This window comes from Vipera ursinii, assembly GCF_947247035.1.
Source record: "Vipera ursinii genome assembly, chromosome: 5".
NCBI classification, from domain to species: domain Eukaryota; kingdom Metazoa; phylum Chordata; class Lepidosauria; order Squamata; family Viperidae; genus Vipera; species Vipera ursinii.
Window position 1 is genome coordinate 63,117,369 of NC_139518.1, and position 21,241 is coordinate 63,138,609.

Consider the following 21,241-nt stretch of genomic DNA (forward strand, 5'->3'; position numbering starts at 1 on the left):
CAGATGTGATCTCAGAAGCACTGAACTATATTTTTCAAAGATTGTGGAGCACTGGGGAACTGCCAGAGGACTGGAAGTTCCCATCTTCAAAAAAGGGAAAAAAATGGATCCAGGAAATGATAGACCTATCAGCCTGACCTCAATACCTGGGAAGATTCTGGAAAAGATAATCAAACAACTAATCAGCGAACACCTAGAGGCAAACAAATGTCATTACTAAAAGCCAACATGAGTTTGTCAAAAACAGATCATGCCACACAAATCTTACTGCATTCTTTGACCAAGTGACAAAATTAGTGGACCAGAAGAATGCTGTGGATATAATTTACTTGGAATTCAGTAAGGCATTTGATAAAATAGATCACAACCTACTACTTGATAAGATAGAAAAATGTGGGTTAAACAGCATCACCACCAGATGGATTCGTAGCTGGCTGACTGGCCATACTCAGGATGTGGTCCTTAATGGAACTGCATCTACATGGAGGGAAGTGTGTAGTGGGGTGCCCCAGGACTCTGTTCTAGGCCCATTGTTCTTCAACATCTTCATCGACAATTTGGACTAGGGGATAGATGGGGAACTCATCAAATTTACAGATGACACCAAGCTGGCAGGAATAGCCAACACTCCAGAAGACAGGCTTGAGATACAGGAGGATCTGGACAGACTTGAACACTGAGCACTATCTAACAAAATGAAATTCAATGGTGAAAAATGTAAGATTTTATAATTAGGCAAGAAAAACCAAATTTTATTTTTATTTATTTTATTTTAATTCCATTTATATCCCGCCCTTCTCCGAAGACTCAGGGCGGCTTACAAGCTTAGCAGTAGCCTTCATTCTATGTATATGCCTGCTTATTAGGGCTTTCACACACACACCCCAAGCGGCATTATTACAAAGTCAGCTTAATTGCCCCCAACAATCTGGGTCCTCATTTTACCTACCTCGGAAGGATGGAAGGCTGAGTCAACCTTGAGCCTGGTGGGATGCGAACCTGCACTAATTGCAGGCAGCTGGTGTTACTTAAGGAGGCATTAGCCCACTGCTCCACCAAGGCTCTGTACAGGTATAGTATAGGTCAGGGGTGTCAAACTGCCAGCTTGTGGACTGGACGCATCATGCAGAAGCCATGCCCACCCCATTGCCGGCAATGGCAAAACTGTCCTGATACATTGTGCTATGTCACGTGACATCGCGAGTTTGACATGTCTGGTATTAGGTAATAACTTGCTCAATAGTAATAACTGTGAGAGGGATCTCGGAGTCCTAGTGGACAATCACTTAGATATGAACCAGCAGTGTGCTGCAGCTGCCAAAATAGCCAACACAGTGCTAGGCTGCATTAAAAGAAGGATAGAATCAAGATCACATGAAATATTAATACCACTTTACAATGCTGTAGTAAGGCCACACTTGGAATACTTCATCCAGTTTTGGTCACCACAATGTAAAAAAGACTCCAGAAAGAGTACAGAGAAGAGCAACAAAGATGATTAGGGGACTGGAGGCTAAAACATATAAAGAACGGTTGCTGGAATTGGGTAAGTCTAGTTCAGACATGTCAAACTCGCGACGTCACATGACGTTATGCAATGTATCGGGACAATTTTGCCATTGCCGGCAATGGGGTGGGTGCGGCTTCCGGATGACGCATCCGGCCCGCGGGCCAGCAGTTTGACATCCCTGGTCTAGTTTAATAAAGAGAAGGATGAGGGACGTGATAGCAGTGTTCCAATATATCAGGGGCTGCCACAAAGAAGAGGGAGTCAAGCTATTCTCCAAAGCGCCTGAAGGCAGGACAAGAAGCAACGGATAGAAACTAATCAAGGAGAGAAGCAACCTAGAACTAAAGAGAAACTTCCTGACAGAACAATTAACCAGTGGAGCAACCTGCCTCCAGAAACGGTGAATGCTCTAACACTGGAAGTTTTTAAGAAGACACTGTATAGCCATTTGTCTGAAATGGTATAGGATTTCCTGCCTGAGCAGGGGATTGGACTAGATGACCTCCAAGGTGCCTTCCAACATTATTGTTGTTGTTGTTGTTGTTATTAGTCATCGCACAGTCTGCCAGATGTTCAGACTGGATTTGACATTTTTGTCTACTTATCGAGTCCTTACCAAGGACCTGGGATAGGGATGTTTGATGGTATTACAGATATCGTCACAGGATGGAAGCAGTTCCTAGTAAGGTCGCCTTTTGCAATTGACTAATAGCGAATTTGTCAATGCTGATGGTGTTCAAGTGGTACTCCAGTTGTTTTGGGATTGCCAAGGCACCTATTACTATTGGTACTACCCTTGCTTGTCTTTGCCAAAGTCTTTCTATTTCTATTTGTCAGTGCTTTTTTTTCTAAAAAAGTGTTTAATTGATGGAGTCACATTACTGACAAGATAATGAATTGCAAAGAAATTGTTATTAATACATAAGTTAAACATTTTGTTTCTGTTTCTTTACAACTGCTGATAAAAAATGGTCTGGCTATGTTCAAATTATACACACAAGAGAACAGTCAGGGGTAGGCAACCTCGGCTTTTTATGACTCATGGACTTCAACTCCCAGAATTCCTGAGTCATCAGGAATTCTGGGAGTTGAAGTTCATGAGTCATAAAAGAGCCGAGGTTGCCTACCTCTGGCCTAAGTGAGGGGGAAAGTGTTAAATTCAGTCTATTTATGATTATGAATGAGTATATCCTTAATTGCTCAGTGTATTTTAACAATGATATAGAACTGTGCTATGAGGAGCTTACAATTTGCATTTCTTATTCTCGGGGAATTAATGACAGAAAGAAAATGGATTGAAAAAAGCATATGCAAAAGTAATATTAGATAAATATGAGAAAACATCCTTTCTCCTTCTGATTTGTGGTCAGCCTGGCTGACACGAGCCAGGCACGTGCATGTTTTCCGTGCTTTGGTGCTAGGCTCTCCATGCTGCAGTGCGGCATGGAGAGCATGGCTGACACGGGTGAGCACGAGGCAGGAGTGCACATGGACTCCGCTTTTCTGGCAGGGCAGAATTAAGTGCTGCTCCCCACCTCCCACTCCTGGTCCTCTCTTACTTACAACTAGGAGATTGTGTAGTTGGGCAGCAGGGAGGGGTGCAAAGTTCCTGCCAACTCACCTTCATTGCAGATAACTTGCATGTGCAACATTTGCCAGCTGGGTCTTTTGGTGCGCTCAGCAGCAATTCCTATTGGCTTTTGAAAGCCAATAGAGGGAATAGCACAGCTTGTGCAAAAGTTGAAAAAATCCATCAAAAAAAGGTGCGGGAACTCCGTTCTGAGCGTTCTATAAGAAAATAAGCCCTGCTATTTGTAGGTCTTTGTATTTTCTTATCTTCTCCAGTTCTTTCTTGTCTATTCTGCTGTCTCCAGGCACTGCCACGTCTACTATCCAGACATCTTTGTCTTTCTTATCAACAATTGTTAAGTCCGGGGTGTTATGTTTCAGGTGCTTGTCTGTTTGAATTCTGGTCCCAGAACAGTTTAACTTTATCATTTTCTATGACTTTCTCTATTTTATGATCCCACCAGTTCATGCTTACAGGCAAATGATATTTCTTGCAGATCTTCAATGCACCATTGTTGCTGCTATTATTATTATAAAACTTTTATTCATAAAACATGAAACTCAGTCAACTGAACACTCAAATTGACTGGCATTAATTGTTGACACGGGTTGCTGCCAGCATCCTAAGTATCTCCTGAAAATGTAAGATGTTCCAAGTAGCACAGTTTTTAGTAGCTTTGCTGGAGTTATTGCAGGAAGCTGCAATTTCTTGATGTATTTTGTAAAGTTTTTGGACATAGTTCCCAGTGCCCCGATGACAGTGGGTATCACTGTTACGCGTTTCATCCATAATCACGCAGTTTCAATGGCCAGGTCGTGGTATTTCGTAATTTTTTCCAGTTCTTTTTCTTCGACTCTGACATCTCCTGGTACAGCGATATCAATCAACTGTACACTTCGATTCTCTACAACTGTGATATCTGGTGTGTTGTGTTCCAAATGACGATCTGTCTGTATTCGGAAGTCCCACAGGATCTTCACCCTCTCATTCTCGACAACTTTTTTCACCCTATGTTCCCACATCTTTTCGGACACAGGCAAGTCGTATTTTTTACACAATGCCCAGTGGATTAGTTTAGCAACTCGGTCATGTCTAGTTTTGTAATCAGTTTGCGCAATTTTGCTGCACTCACATATGAAATGTGAAACAGTTTCAGCTTTGCCATTGCAAAGTTGGCAATTTGGATTGTCAGTAGATTTTTGTATCTTTGCTTTCATGGCATTAGTTTGTAGTGCTTGTTCTTGAGCAGCCAGTATTAAGCCTTCCATTTCTTTCTTGATGGTTCCCATCTTAAGCCATGCCCATGTCAAGTTGTTATCACATTTTCCTTCAATGTTTTTGAAATGTTGTCCATGCAAGCTTTGGTTTTCCATCTATTTAATCTATCATCCAGCCGTTTTCCTTATATTCTGCCTTTGTTTCTGTTATTTTGATAATGCTCTCTGTTTTCACAGCCTGCAGCAATTTTTCTGTACCTTGATTCACATAGTCATTCAAACTTCATTTTTCTTCTTCTACAGTTTGGTGGATTTGCAGTAGCCCTCTACCCCCTATTCTTGGCAGGTACAATCTCTCAATGTCAGTTCGTGGATGTAGAGCATGGTGCATGTTCAAAAGTTTACGTGTTTTCTGGTCTAGGTGTTCCAATTCGGCCAATGTCCAGTTGATAATTCCAGCTGGGTAGCGTATCACTGGGACTGCCCATGTATTAATGGCTTTAATTATATTTCCACCATTCAGCTTTGATTTTAGTATTTTGTGGACTCTTCTGATGTATTCCTTTTGTGTTGACTCTTTGACTTTGACTTTTCCATTCAAGATGTTATCTGCTTCCAATATGCCTAGGTATTTGTAACCATCATGTTTTGCTAGTGCTTGCATAATACTTCCATTTCCCAGTTCTATTCCTTCTATTTTTCCCATTTTTCCTCATTGCATGGATAATATAGCACATTTTCCAAGTCCAAAGTCCATTTTGATGTCGCTGCTAAACAGTTGAATTGCGTTGAGTATTGATTCAAGTTCAGTGTGGCTTTTCGCATACAGTTTTAAGTCATCCATGTATAGCAGATGGTTTATCTTGCCATGCTGGCTTGAGATGTGGTATCCCAGTTTTGTGTTTTGTAATATTATTGCCAATGGAATTAATGTGATGTTGAACAGTAGTGGTGAAAGTGAGTCCCCTTGGAAGATTCCTCGTCTGATGTTGATTTCACCAGTGTTCTCTCCATTTGCTGTTAGAACTGTTTTCCATTTTTGCATATTTGCTTTCAAAAATGTACAGATGTTTTTGCTGATTCCAAAGTTTTCCAAACACGTATTAATCCAACTGTGGGGTAATGAGTCAAATGCTTTCTTGTAATTAATCCATGCCATATTTAAATTTGTTTTTCATCGTTTTGCATTTTTAAGTACCATTTTGTCAATGAGCAGCTGATCTTTTGTTCCTCTTGATTTTTTATAATTTCCTTTTTGTTCTGCTGGATACAAATTGTTTTCCATCAGATGATTGAATACTGAATTTGCCAGTGTTCTTGTAAAAAAGTTTGAACATTGTTGGCAGACAAGTAATTGGGCGGTAGTTGCTTGGTTCTGTGCTCTTTTCAGGGTCTTTCATTATTAAGTATGTTCGACCAGCTGTTAACCATTCTTCACTTGTGGCATTTTGAAGCATTTCATCAAACTGAGTGGCCATGCGATGATGGAGGCTGGTGAGGTGTTTCAACCAGTATCAATGCAGCTTGTCCAGGCCAGGTGCACTCCAGTTCTTGATGATGATGATGATGATGATGATTTGGAGATGTTTTCTCTAAGCCTTATTGACTATAATGTCATATTTCAAAGCAGCTTAAGAAAGCAAAAGCTCAAACATTTATTAAATTTTCTTTATTATTTGATCCATAAATATGATCATATGTGCAGCATTCTATGTTCAAGTAATGGTAGATTCTCAGAATTCTGGCATTAGTATTCTAAAATCTTGAAGTACTGTTTAATAATTTTGAATTTTAGTAGAATTTTTAAAAAATATCACAGAAAACTCATAATCAACTTTAACTATACTATAATAAAGCATAAAAATATTCAACCTGAAATGGTTACGCAATATTGAAATATGTGTTGGTGTAGATAAAATCTAGATACATGTAAATATCCAGATGAACACATATTGAATATATTCCAGTCATTTATATAGATACTATGGCAGCTTATCTGGTCATATTAAATATTTAAGGAATAGCTTGTATGAAGTTTTCGTATTTGCATGCAGTCATAGTATATATGGATAAGCACATAGCCTTTGGTGTAGAATTAAATGCATATAAATCTGTTTCCTATTTCATACCATCCATTGCGTCAATTTAAGAGTAAATTACAATACATTCCAAAATTATGATCTGAATTTTCCTTTCCTACATTTTCATTATAAAAATGCATGCAATCATTGTATGTATAGAGTAGCAAGTAATGTTAGGGCAGTAAATTATAGCCACATTTATATGCTTTCCTCAAAGTGAATAGAAAGCTTACTGAGAGGTTTCTGTGGAAGTATGAGTGAAAGAACAATCCTTGCAAAATTCCTGCTTGACAAAAATGTATTTGTTAAGTCCCAGTTGATGTGTCATCCATATAACTGTGATGCTTTAATAAATATTTTGAAATCCAGTACGCTAGTGCAGAACTTTTTGTTGTGCCCGTTTATACTGTATATATGCATGTATCTCTTACGCATTTGGTTCCATTTGGATGATTTCATAGTATCTTGGAAAATGTTATATTACAGCCTCTTCACGGTACTGATATTTTGAATTAGTTTTCTGCATTGTTTTCTGTACGGCTCCTTTAGGATTGACTATCAGCACTGATTTATACAATGACTCTACCTTGAAGTTGTGTGTTCACACATGCATACACACGCCACGCAACTATATTTACTTAGCTCTGTAAGTTGAAGTAGCTGTTCTAGTGGTTTTACGTGGTGTCTTAATATAGAGAACATAAACACTGGCCTAGGGCCTTTTAGGCTTAGAATGTAAAAGTTGTAGGCTTAATGCTGTCTATGCAGATTAATATTTTGTCTTTGTGGTGTTAGATTTGAGTTTACATGTGTTTCTTTGTGTATAATGTAAATGAGAGCATAAGATTTCTGTTTCTGTTAATAAAATGAAACCTAGAAGCATATTCAGGCTAGTTGTAATACACGTTGCTAGTTGCTACCTAAATTATACTATACCAAGCACAGTTCTCTTTATACAAACTTCCCGCTGATACTTATTTGTAGAAAATTGGTAGCTGTATTTGTCATAGCTGATAATGCTAAGTTTTCTGTGCACCTTGCCTGCTGAAAAATATGTGTAGAAGCAGCCTGTTTAAGAGTAGGACATTATTTGTGTAATTGCAGGAATGCATGTAAATGTTTGTACATATACATCAACACATTTTTGTTTACTACCACTGCATTCTCAAGTAGACGTACATCCAGCAGAACTGTTCACATTTGTCAGATATATTATTCTTAGACTTTGGAAATCTTATTATGAAGCCATTGGAGATTTGCAACATGTTTATTTAAAGGCTGAAATCATTATTTTAAGGCTGAAATCATTTAGACTAAATGTGCTCTGAGGTCCTTTCCAACTGTACGATTCCATGATATTAACTTTAATCTTGGTGCTGTTATTGCTGCATTTCTGGGGAAATTGTTGAGGTCATTGTTGGGTCTAGATATGTAGGATGAATTTACTTGTCTCTACTTTAAAATCTGGATTGGTGGCTAAAGAAGCTAGCCTACAACATCACTATTTGCTAGATTCCATCTAGCAAGCAACAAATAGAAGCACGCTTCCTACAGATAATTAATTCTTAATTAATTATTGAAATCCAGTATGATTCACAACACAGCACCATACTGGTTCTGAATCAGCTTTCAGCTGCTTTATGTAGCATAATCATGCAAGTGGAGTACTGTATGTATGTATAGAAATTGAAAAATGCTACATCTTTTATTTCTGTATTATGGTACCATCTCAGTTCAGTTTTTCAATATTTTGTTTTGCTTCTGTGGTCAAACTAACTCACTTCTTATTTTGTGTTGTTTTATGTAATAAATTGAAAATGCTTTGCTAATAACATTATAAATGATGTTCTCTTAGTATCTGTTAGAAAAATGTCAATAGCAAAATTAGATTTGCATGTTATCAATTGTAAAATTATTGTATTGGTATGTAATTCTATGCTGTTATATTTTCTAGAGAGAGAGATTCTAATTTCATTGCAATTCATGATAGATATGCTAATCCTAACTTAAAATTTATTGTAACTGTATATATATTTGAAAAAAGATAAGATAGAGATATTGATATATTCCTAAAGAATTGAATTCCAACTGTGACATAATTATTCTGAAATTGTTTATAATTTTTGTATATTAAGAAACTACATCAAAACAATAAGATGACTCCACTGTCAAGAGTTTATTGCTCATCAAAGGATCATTGTAAATCTATAGTAATGTTTAATGTATAATCTGCCTTGTGTTATAACTTTGAAATGTTGCTTTATATCGCCAGTGAAAGATGTGATTTTCTATTTGTCATATCCCTACAGTATGCACCTTGAATGCCGAAAGGTGTATGTAATGTACAATTACATCCATATACACAAACAAGTTTAGAGATGTTTTACACTCTTTTCTGATTGATAGGCATAAATTACATGTTTATTTTTTTTATCCAAAATTTATTTTGAGCAGGCAGAATCTGTATAGAAAGCAAGAGACAGTGACTTCAAGTCCTGCCGTAGCTTTGAAAACCAGTTGGGTAACTTTGGGCTATTCATTCTCTCTTGGCCCAACTCACTGCACAGGGTTGTTGTGGGGAAAATAGGAGGAGGAAGGTGTGTTGAATATGTTCACCACCTTTAGTTATTTGTAAAAATAATAAATGGCATGATACAAGTAAATAAATGAATAATAAAATACTGAATGTTTACTGAAATAGTGTCATAGCTTTTAGGTATCTATAGGTCAGGGTGACCCAAATCAGCCTTGGCTTTTTAAATAAGTACCGGTATTCATATAACTGGCTCGAGTTATCTTTTTATTTGAATTTACTGAAATTATGGAAACAATGACATATCATATATTGGATGTTTTTGTTTATGAAGAAAATGCAGTATACATCAATGTCACTATAAATTATTCATTCAAGCTTCCTTTTTGTATTAGTACTGGTGATGTATGTAGTTCACATTCTGTGACACAAATACACAAACATTTAAACCTTGAGATTGACTATTGTTTGGTTCCAACTTCCTCTCCATCTCCCAGAAGACTTTAAACAACTTTCCTAGTTGTGTTTTGTAAATTAGCAGTGGTGGTTTCTGTTTCTCTACCTCCCAATTAATGCCATCTGCCACAGAAATGGCATTTATTGCACCCATATAGTATCCCTTCAATCCAAGGGAAAAACAACTATTTCTCCCTTCAGGATCATTAGGCAGTTTCAGATTGCCTGCTCATTTTTTTTCCCCTGCATTTTCTTTCATGCTCACGTACCACCCAATATATATCACATTACCCCGTCACATTATATATCTAATTCCAGGGTTATAGGACCAGCAAAATTATAAAGGGGTGTTAATAAGAAACAAGTACTCATGGTTTGCTGCAGTTCTAAACTTCTATAAAATCATATTTTTGGACATTAAAAATCGTGCATTATTGGTAACTGAATATCGCTGCTTCACAGTTTGCTTGAGGTGCTTGTACAGTTTGTTAGCTGTTTAGAAAATGTCTGAAGGATTGTTAAAAAGCTTGAAAAAGTGTTTTAAAACACTTTAGACAGAAGATAGGTTTTTTAAAATAATAATAATCAGAAGTCATTTTACTTAATTGTTTTGTCAGAATGATATTTATTTATTCTTATTTATTTTATTAAATTTAAATTAAACCTGAAATTAGCTAGTGCAATCCTTATCTACTTAACACTATAGTAGTTTGACTTACTAAATGTAAGCTAACCAAATATTAAGCAACAGAAAGTAATTGATTTTTATAAAATGTTTTGAAAAATGCTGTGTTAGATTTTAGGTATAATTGGTTGCATGTTTTACTGTTTCATCTGTATCCCTAATATAGCATAATGTTCCATGCAGAAAAAGAGAAATATGATTTTTGAAAAATCAATTTCAATTTTATACCAAGAGTAATTGTACAGCTACATTTATATATCCACAGCAAAGTCAGCAAATTGATCTGTGTTCCCTTTATGATTATTCATCTATTTTTTAATCTATAAATAAAATTAGAAGTCCTTCAGAAATGTTTTTAATCACACATGTTTAACATACCTGCAATAAGAAAGACAGTAATAAGTGAGCCAGTAAATTGATCCACATATTATAATACATAGTTAATGTACACCATATGCAATTCATCCTATAGTTAACAATGTGCCCTGCATCTTTAATGATAAAGAAGCTGATGAAGCAGCTAAATAACTTTCACTCCAACTGAGATAACTGAAATCTCAAGATTACCTCGATTATATTCTGTGATGTACTGGGTTTTCAACCAGATCTTAATAGAGGCAGGAGCAATTCAGTCTTAATAAGTTTTCTGTGGTGAGAAAAGATCAATATTTGAGACTATTCTGTTGTTTTTTTTTTAATGTTGACTTCTGTCCATAAAAGATTCTATTATAACCAGGAATCTCCCATTTATTGGAAACGGGTTTTTTGATAGAATGTAATTCAGATATATAAATTATAAAACCTCCTCTCTTCACATTGCTTCCTTTGTAAGACTTTCAGGAAGTACTGTAACAATTAAAATTAGATAAGCTTCATAGATCATTACTATTGCGCAAAGAGTACCTTTTGCTTTGCAAACTAACTTACCGTTATAAACTGCACTCATAATTTCTATATTGGACTTTTATGCAAAATATATCTAGAAATTAGACGCAGTTGCACTGTACTTAGACACTCTCCCAGACATCCGGTATCTTTGGTTCTACTAGGAATTTAATATTTATCACCCTGAATAAAGATTAATTTGATCTGAAATTGAAGCATTTCACAGTATGTTTATCTAGTTAAAAGCATTTTTATAGAAATAAAATTAAAAACAAGATAAATAGCAAATAATGTATAAATAATTAATATTGATCTATTAAAATTAGATTTTTATTCTGGATTAGAAAATGTATTATTGTGTTTTTTGTGATTTGACATTTCAATAATATATCATGCAAGGAATACATTTCTGTATTCTTTGGAAGTCCCTTCTAAACATACTTCTTTTCTTTTTATTTCTTCTACTACTTTCCCTTTTTTCTATTTTACTTTTTCTGTGCAATTTTTCTTTTTATAACTTTTTCTTTTTGAATTTAATTTGTATTTGCTTTTACTATTGTAGTTAAAATATTTAATAAAAAATAAAATTCAGAATTTATTTTCTGCACATGGAACATACATTCCTAAATGCATAAACCTATTTTTAAAAACATGTTTGAGTGAATATCCCATTCAGTTATTCTTCACTGAGCACCATATAGAAATTAGAGTGAAATATATTATTTTCTGCATGCTGTCCATCTAGCATTTGAAACATAGTAGAGTTTTTTTTTAAAAAGTTAACATTAAAGATCAAGCATCACAGTGGGTGTACATGTCTGTCTTCAATTATTTGTAAGGATATGGTAATATGAAAATATAATAAATATAAAATTAATCATCTAAGTCCATTAGCATTTTTAATGTAACTGTCTAAACCACTTCATCAGTCAATAACATAATAACTTTAAAAAGTGTATCCTTCCAACTGCAAAAATGTTGATCCATCTATCCATCAACCATGGTTTACATATCACGGTGGCTGGGTTCACAAATCATGCTAAGCCAAAGCAAAGACATACAGTGGTTAAATGAAATGTGTGGATTAAATCAGCAATGAAAAAAAAGAACCATAATTCATGTTATTGATATTGTTGATTGTTAATTTAAAGGTTGTAGGTATCAGTTTTAACTGGTGTGATATCTAACATGAAAACCTTTGGGAACCATCCAAAGGCAAAACAAGAATGCCTCTGATTTTTCTTCACTGTGAGGGCTACACTTTATTTCTGGAACTTGTCTAGGGCAAGATCAATGTATTTAGTTTTCTCTCTACTGTTTATGATGTTTATCTCTTGAGTTTTTGAGGCTGCAAGATGGAGAATTATGGTTAAAATTATTTTATTTTTTCTTAAAAGCTTTTCTGCTGTTTCTTTGTATATTTGTGTCTGAGCAACCTGACATACTACACATACTGTATCAACATTGAATGATAGCAAAAGCGTAATAGTATTCAGAGCATAAATAGTCCACAACTGACACAACCATGAAGAAAAGGCTTATTCTATGGTGCCATGCCATTTCATTAGAAATCAACTACTGGATTTATTTGTTGATTAAATGTATTTGCCTCCCTCCATTTTGTAAATGACTCTGGGCAGCTTATAGCATTAAAAGCATTAAAATAATAAAGACTTCTAAAGCAGGGGTGTCAAACTGGCGGCCCACATCCATCACAACATTCCTGCAGGCATGTGATCACAATTTCTGACATTACCTATTGGTCTCTCACAAGCAAAATTAATTGGGAAGCTGGCTGGAAGTCACTCTTGTTCCCACTGCTTTTTCATCCACAGCACACCTACCCTTTACCACCTCTACACCTGTTCATGCTCTGCAGTGCCTCTCCACCACACACATCCCATCCTGTGCTTTCACCTACAACTGTCACCCACCAGTCTGCTTCTCTGGACTCCCACCTCTTCCTGTTTAACAAAATGCTTGGCCTGGGATTATGATGGCCAGGATTGCCATTGCAGTTATGTGATGTGCTTTTTGACCACATTGTTTAATGATGGAAATTCTGATCCAAATTACTGTTCTAACTTGAGGGCTATCCGTATACTGGAAAGCAAATGATGTAAGATTATACTCTCAGGATACTTTCACAAAGGGCATTAGTTTATATACAATGCTAAGTTGCTTGATAATGAGATGAGTGGCATATACATTTAATAAATGGTAATAAATGATTTATAAAATTAATGTCAGCCTCGCAAAGTGACCATGCTGGTCCATACATAATTGCTTCATACCTTGCCAACAGCTTGGGGGAAGGGGGGAAATTGGAGTGTGAGCAATTAGCACCTGCCAGCTACTTTGTGAGAAGCAAGGACACGTGGAGATACATTTATTGAAGATTTGGATTCTCTCATAAGAACTGCCTAACTTGCAATTGGGCAATGTGACCTGAACAAAGAGGGGAGGAAGGTTTCTATTCTTTTAATATAGCAAATAGGCGCAAAAATCTCAGAGCTGGTTTTCACTTTCATCAGTGCCAAAATGGTTGACTCAATAAAGTTTTGCATTAGTGATTTAATTGTCTCAGCTATGTTTACATTGTTGGGTTCATCAATCAGAACCTTGACACTTCAATGGCCAGACCAAGATCAAATCATATGACTAATTAACTTTTAACAATATAATGCTGTGCATATGTATTAAGAATTAAACTCTACTGATAGTGTTCATGACAGAAATGAAAAACAACATATCTTTAGCAGAAGTTTAATAATAGTTTTAAAGTAGACATTATAAACATGGATTCAAAAAGTGGAAATTACAGTAATACTCCATCAATAGTTTCATTTCTTTAAAGTATTAAAAATGCTATCAATTGATTTGAGAATAAAGTTGTTTTATGAAAACAATGTATTTAAAGTGTATTGGACTACTATAAATATGTATTTGAAAGGACAGACATCATTTAGGTACTGAAAAAAAACCTGAAGGTCATTGATATGATCCTGTAATCATTTGGTACATTTCTGAAATATTATTTTAATGCATATAAACAGATTTATGGGAAATTCTTTAAATATTAACAATGTTAATGTGATGTTGAATTAAAATGTGAACTTTTCAATCTCACTGTTTATCAACAATTATGGTTGTATCAAGAAAGAATTGGGGGAGGGGGAAAAAGATGACTAAAAATAATGAAGAATTGGAAAAAGGTATTATTCCAAATGTTAAGGAATGGCTGTTGGAAATGTGTAACATGCATATTTTCCACTAATTAAATGTATATTATGCATCATTTTGCAATAATATTATGTATTGATTATAGTATAGTACTTTCTTATACTAGAGTACTTTTTATTTTATTTTATTTTGGGGGATTTTTTTTTTTACATTTCATGATTATTCTCTTTGATTTTTAAGAGTATTTTCGCATTTTGCCTATATTTGTCTTTTTTAAAAAATCGATATTCTTAAAAATGAAAATAAACCCCACAGATTTTTTTTAATTCTTTCTTTGTTCAGTAAGTATATCAGCCTTCTTCAATTTCATACCATCCAAATATGCATTATAGAGGATAAAGTTAATAATAAACTTATTTGAGTTCAGTTTACATGCTATTCCTCTTTTGGCCGTTTCATATTTCAGAGTTTTTTAAAACGCTTTGCATGAAAATATAATGCTAAAGAAACTCTCATCATGATAATTCATGAAATGATTTTATGTAGTCTTCAATTCATGCAATGATTAATTTTCTTCATTTACTGATCTACATAATCCTAGTAATTCATATAAAGAAATTCTGTACAATTACAAAGAGAGGATTAGGATCCCTTGATAAAAACTGAAGGTATTGGAAAAATAAGTGGATTCATCTGCACAAACACTAATCTTAAGTAATTAACTATTTGAAGAGGAAATAAGTCAGAAATATACAAGGGAGATATCTTCTTAAGTATTTTTCCTTAAAGTATTGATTTAGAAGTTGTGTATAAATCCATGAAGTCTTAGCTCACATTCATAAACTTAAGTTGATGTTTTCCCTCAGGACCCATATTAAGTTATTGTATGTGTTCCTTTTTCATTATTATTTAAAATTCCTATTGAATGAGTATATTCTATAGCAGGGGTCCCCACCCTTGGTCCATGGATCAACACCAGGCTGTGGTATTCCAGAAAGTGGGCTGTGCAAACAAGCGAAGCCCCATCTGTGGGCTGCATGCAGAACATGAAATCACACCCTCTCCAGTCCATGGAAAAATCTCTTCCCATGGAACCAGTCCCTGGTGTCCAAAAGGTTGGGTGTGTGTGTGCTGTTTTATAGGTAGTTCTTGGTACAATGTTAATTGTATCAGAATATCCATTGGTACATGATGTCATAAAAACCAATCCTATCACTCGCAGTTGCCACCATAAACTCAGGACTGTGCAGGTTGTTACGTGAGGACCTCACATGACCATGGCATGGGAAGAGGAATCTCAGGCAACCAGGCTGGCAGGTGATAGCTGTGAGTGGGCAGGCAAGTGCCACAAGTGAGTGCTGTGGAGTATAGGCCAGCAGACAGGTGTTATGGATGGGTACTGTGGAGGGTGGGTGCTCTGGCTAGTTGCTCAATGGGCAGGTAGGTACTAAAGATCACAGATGGATAAAAAAGCATTGGGGGTGACTTATAACTTTCTGCTGGGTCCTCCCCATTGACTTTACTCATGGGAAGGAAGATCACAAATGGCAATAATATGAATGCAGAGCATTGCAACTTTTGTAATTGATAGCTGGCTGCCAAACACTTGAATTGCATGTGACCACAGGGACACTGTAACAGACACAACATCAAGTACGATTATAAATCCACCCCCTCCCATTCAATGCTATCATAACTTTCAATAGTCACGGAACAAATGGCCATAACCTGAGGACCACATTCTAAAACATTAACTAGAAAATTAATTACTAATGCTATTAATCAGAATCAAAATGCATGTAAGGTTTTTGAGGCTAAGATTTTTTTTAAAATATCTTGGAGCAAATAGTCAAACAGTAAATTGCCGTGAGATTACAACATAAATGAATATTTTAGAAGATGCCACAGGTGCTGGTAAATGTTTGAATAAGTTTATCTGATTTAGAAAATTTGTCCCTTACAGTATCTAATTTCAGTGTAAGTAGTCTTGTCTCCCTCCATGTTTTCATTATTTTGTCTAGAAAATGACTGCTGTAAAAGAAGAAGCAAGGGGCTTTCAATTCCTTATTTTGCCTATAGTTTAGTTAGGACTTAATGACAGTAGTTGTGTATTTAAACATTTTTATGAACATCTGTATAAATGTATGCAAAATAATGTATTATTTCAATTTACTTATTAGGGGTGTACATGTTTTACAAGCGGATGTAGCTGTTTTAAGTTACATTCATATTCCACATGCTGAAGCACTATTGGAGTGCTGCATAGTCCTAATATCTACATAAGATGTGCTAGATATACATAAGATCTTTATGCAAAATGCAGTGCAATTTTCCAGTTACATGTTGTAGCGGCAGTTAAAAGAAATTTAAAAATATTATACAATACAGTATTTAATACAACTGAGATCAAGTTTTATCTGATAGTTAAGGCATCAGACCCAAAATCAGGACACCATGAATTCGAGTCCCACCTTAGACATGAAGCTAGAAGAGTCGCCTTGGGACGGTCACTTCCTCTCATCTCTAGGAAGAAGGCAATAGCAAATCACTTAAAAAAAAACCTTGCCAAGAAAACTGGCAAAACCTGTCCAGGAAAACTGGCTTGAAAACACAAAATAAAATAAAATAAAAAATAATGTTGTTTGTTGTTGTTAGTTGCAAAGTCGTGTTCGACCCATCGTGACCCCAGGGACAACATTCCTCCAGGCCTTCCTGTAAAAATTCATATAATTAGTTAAATGAGAAGGACACGATGCCCCAGTGGTTAAGACACTGGACTTTTTGGCTGGAAAGTCGACAGCCCAGGTTCGAGAACCAAGTGCTATGCAACAGGGTGATCCCATTACCTGCCTCAGCTCCTGCCCACCTAACAGTTTGAAAGCATGCAGATGCGAGTAGATAAATAGGTACCACTTGACAGGGAAGCTAACAGCATCCCGTGTTCCTCAGTGTATAGTCATGCTGGCCACATGAGCATGGAAATGTCTTTAGCCAATGCTGACTAAGAAACAAAAATGAGCACCACCCCCTAGAATCAGATACGACTGGACCGGGAAACCTTAATTTGCATCGATCAGGAACCAAATGGACAGTTGTATAAACGACTACCAGTAATGCATAGGATGCATTTCCTCTCTATGTATATTGTATCTGTTCCCTGTATAAATATAGATATGTACACAGACACATGCACAAAGTGCCAAAATAATACATGAATTTAGGATTCATGTCTTCATGGCACAAGATATGGACTCCCTTTTTCTGATCCAATCCACTCATTAAAAAATATGATAAGGTAACCCCCATAATTAATAGTATTTTATAGAAATAAAAATGTATTTCAGCAATTATTAAACAATACTAAGAGCCAAAGGTTTTACAAAACATATGTAGAACAATATAGTGCTCAGAAATTATAGGGACTTTAGAAGTAACAGCAGTAAATTCATATTTTTATTAATTATTCTTTTTTGAAAGAAATGTTCTTTAGCTTGAGATTTGTCCAGAATTGCTGATAACCTGCATATTGTGTGACATCTTTGGTTTTTTTTCTCTTTATTTTCAGGGAAATTTTGTTGCAAGCATGACAGCTATTTTAAGACAAATGGAAGATTATCATTATGCTCACTTAATCAAGACTTTGGGGAAGATGAGAACTGATGTTGTTGTAAGTTTAACCTGAAACATTGTGCCATTTTTATACTATTTTTTTAAAAAATATTATATGATAAATAATTATAAAGTTGAAAAAACTTTTTCTGATAAACTTATGACCAGACATGAAAATCAGTGATATACATTGTTGTTTGTCTTCCAAAACAAAAAAAATTGTGTCATTATTCTTACATTAAATGATGATTGTTAAGGAAAATCAAAATTTTCGAAGCCTACTGAATCAGGTTTTAGGCTGGAGTCAAATATGTAACATTTTATGTTATGTCATTAATAATTTTTACATTTGAATTCCACCCACAAACTTATCATTTACGATATATGGTACTGTACTGGAGCTTTATTTTATTCCACTAACAGGTTTATTGTATATAAGTTCTATCTTGACGTATATACTAGGTTTCTAAAATCATTTAATTTGTTCAAGCAACTCTTAGATTATTGATGTAGTAGCCACCCTAATCAGTATTATTAAACATGCATAGATTTAAAGGTATATTTGATTATTAATAGGCACAATATATCAAGCTCCTCAAGATTCTTTCTAATCTATATTTCTGTTTATGTAGCATTACTTAATTAGGGTATGATAGAATGGAATTAATAGTCAAGGGCGGATATCTCTAATGACCTGGCTGTATTGTGGCCCTGTGGCAAAGACAGACCCAAATGTATTAGCTGAGATCTATTCATTAGCAGATAACATGACGTCCATACTATGGTGCTAGATACAGATTTTGTTGCTAGGGAAGTTAGATTCTGTGATACAGCATTTCAGACAGTATGAGAAAAAAATCTGACTGCGGATAGAGGCAAAGAAGAAAAAACAGATTTTTCAATTTAGTGGCTCCAATTAGAAATTTGCTTGGAAATAAGTGGTTGGCTCATTTAATGACATTCATCTCAGTTTGGCCATAGTGGTTGCCTGCTCTGTGGAGGAGAGGGAAAGGAAAGGAAAGGAAAGGAAAGGAAAGGAAAGGAAAGGAAAGGAAAGGAAAGGAAAGGAAAGGAAAGGAAAGGAAAGGAAAGGAAAGGAAAGGAAAGGAAAGGAAAGGAAAGGAGCGGAGCTTAAAGTTTTTTGTCATTTTTGTCACTTCTCGGTTTAGTAATTTAACCACGGTAGGTCAGAACTATTTTAGTATCATCGTATGATTCAGATGGTAGTGATTACTAGACCAATTACACAAACAAACACCTCATATTTAACCCATAAAGAAATTTTTTAAAAACACAGCAAAAAGACATAAAAATGGAAAAATTCATTAAATCTGATCACAAATCAAATTGCAATTGTGAGGTTTATGAAACTGATTTGTTTCATCTTTATGTTTTGCTTCCAAGTAGCAATGTTAGGATCAGAGCTGCAAAAATACAAACAATAGAATGGCAGCAAAGTATGATTTTTCTATATCAATTTGCTGCCTTTTTTACAGCTCGGATTGGTTGGTGTAAATCCGCATTTACTGAGCCTGAAAATTAATGGACTGTCTTACAGTCTTCTAAAAAGATAGTTGCAGTAGTTTTCAGAATATATGTGAAACATTATATGTGTTTACTTTAAATGTTATACCAGTCAAGCTTTTTGCCAAGGTAGAGTTTCAGAGCAAAGAACTAAAGCAGTTATTTTTTTTGCAACTGATGCCATTTTTATTTTTAATGTTAATGTTTAAAATGCGTGAAACTTGTATGCCACAATGAAGCAAATGTTTACTACTGCCTGACAAGTGCAGGTTTATCTGGAAAAAGAATATGTTGCTTCAGTTTACCATAAAAACAATGTAAATACATCAAGTCTTGTAAATTGTGGCACTGAGAATGTTTATAGAAGCTAATTACATTGCACCAATACACAAGGCACATAAAAAGTATTTCTTAAGATATTGGTGTAAGTTTGGAACCAAGCTTTCTGAAGCACTATCTTCTCTCATACATCTGCCCAAGTTTCAAGGGTGAGATACATCATCACCACCCACCCAATTTACGGTGCCTCCATTTTTACAGTGTGTGTGGGGGGTGCTGGCCCTACTTTCCATTTCAGTTCTACTGCTGTTATTTACATTAAAGGCTTGAAACTGGAATAAGCAAAGACCCTTTGGAATGTTCATTTCAATTACATACAGTATTGTTTGCAGTGAGTCTAAAGATTTCAAGTTTATTAACTTCTTCTATACTGTGTCTTCCTTTTAACCCATCTCTCTCTCTCTCTCTCTCTCTCTCATTTTACCTGTTAATTTTGCTTATGTTTAATAAGCATCAAGCTATTTTTTGGAAGGGACGCGGTGGCTCAGTGGGTTAGGACACTGAGCTTGTCGATCAGAAGGTTGGCAGTTTGGCGGGTCGAATCCCGAGTGCCGCGTAACAGAGTGAGCGCCTGTTACTCGTCCCAGCTTCTGCCAACCTAGCAGTTCGAAAGCACGTAAAAATGCAAGTAGAAAAATAGGGACCACTACGGTGGGAAGGTAACAGCATTCCGTGCGCCTTTGGCGTCCAGTCATGCCGGCCCCATGACCACGGAGACGTCCTCGGACAAGCGCTGGCTCTTCCGCTTTGAAACGGAGATGAGCACCGGCCCCTAGAGTCGGAAACGACTAGCACACATGTGCGGGGGAACCTTTACCTATTTTTGCTAGCTGAACTGAATGTCTATATATGCTTGCTCTGATATGGATACAGGGAATTGACTGGGAGAATGCTGGATGCAAAACTAGAACTTGAAATTTCTGCCAGCGATTTTCCAACATTATGACCTCTATTTAAGTTTTGCCTTCTGGTCCATTAATAAGAAAATTCTTTTTTATTCACCCACATATTTAGTATGTCGTACCTAGAAAATTCAGTAGTATATATTCATTCCTGATTGTTTTAAAATTATATTTTTGTTGTGACTTTATTAAATAATACTGTCTAGTCCTTTCATCTTGGGAAATACAGTTTAAAATTTTCTATATTCTTAAAACCCAAAGTTCTCTTTTATAAAATTGATGAAAGTAGAATTAACTTTTGTTGCCTGTTTATATCAACAGTTGAAGATGGAGAGGTGTGTGTGTGTGTGTGTGTGTGTGTGTGTGTGTAATTGTGTGGATTTTTTCCTGAGCCAGAGCAAATCTTTATTAAATAGCAACAGAAACATAATCTAAATCAGGGGTCCCCAACCCCCAGTCCATGGACCATCTTTGGTCCGTGGGATGCCAGAAACTGGGCTGTGCAAACAAGTGGAGCACCATTTGTGGGATGCAGGCAGCACATAAAATGACACCCACTCCAGTCTGCGGAAAAATTTCTCTCCATGGAACTGGTCCCTGGTGCCCAAAAGGTTTGGGGCCACTGATCTAAATTACTAATAGTCTAAGGTAAAGTGAAAGCTGTAGCTATTATTTAGACTGTGTGGGATAAAAAATGTTTCATACTGGTAGTGAAAACAGAAAGCAGTGGTCAGGTCTAGATTAGAA

At 35.7% G+C, this 21,241-nt stretch overlaps 1 protein-coding gene across 3 annotated transcripts in view; it reads left to right on the top strand.

The window, feature by feature from the left end:
• DOCK1 (dedicator of cytokinesis 1) overlaps positions 1-21,241 on the top strand; it is a 455,801-nt gene that overhangs the window by 235,271 nt on the left and 199,289 nt on the right. For all 3 annotated transcript variants that reach the window (XM_083364099.1, XM_083364098.1, XM_083364097.1), the window contains one exon: positions 17,686-17,787. In XM_083364099.1, coding sequence (XP_083220225.1) covers positions 17,686-17,787 — 102 coding nt within the window. The remainder of the gene's footprint in view (positions 1-17,685; positions 17,788-21,241) is intronic.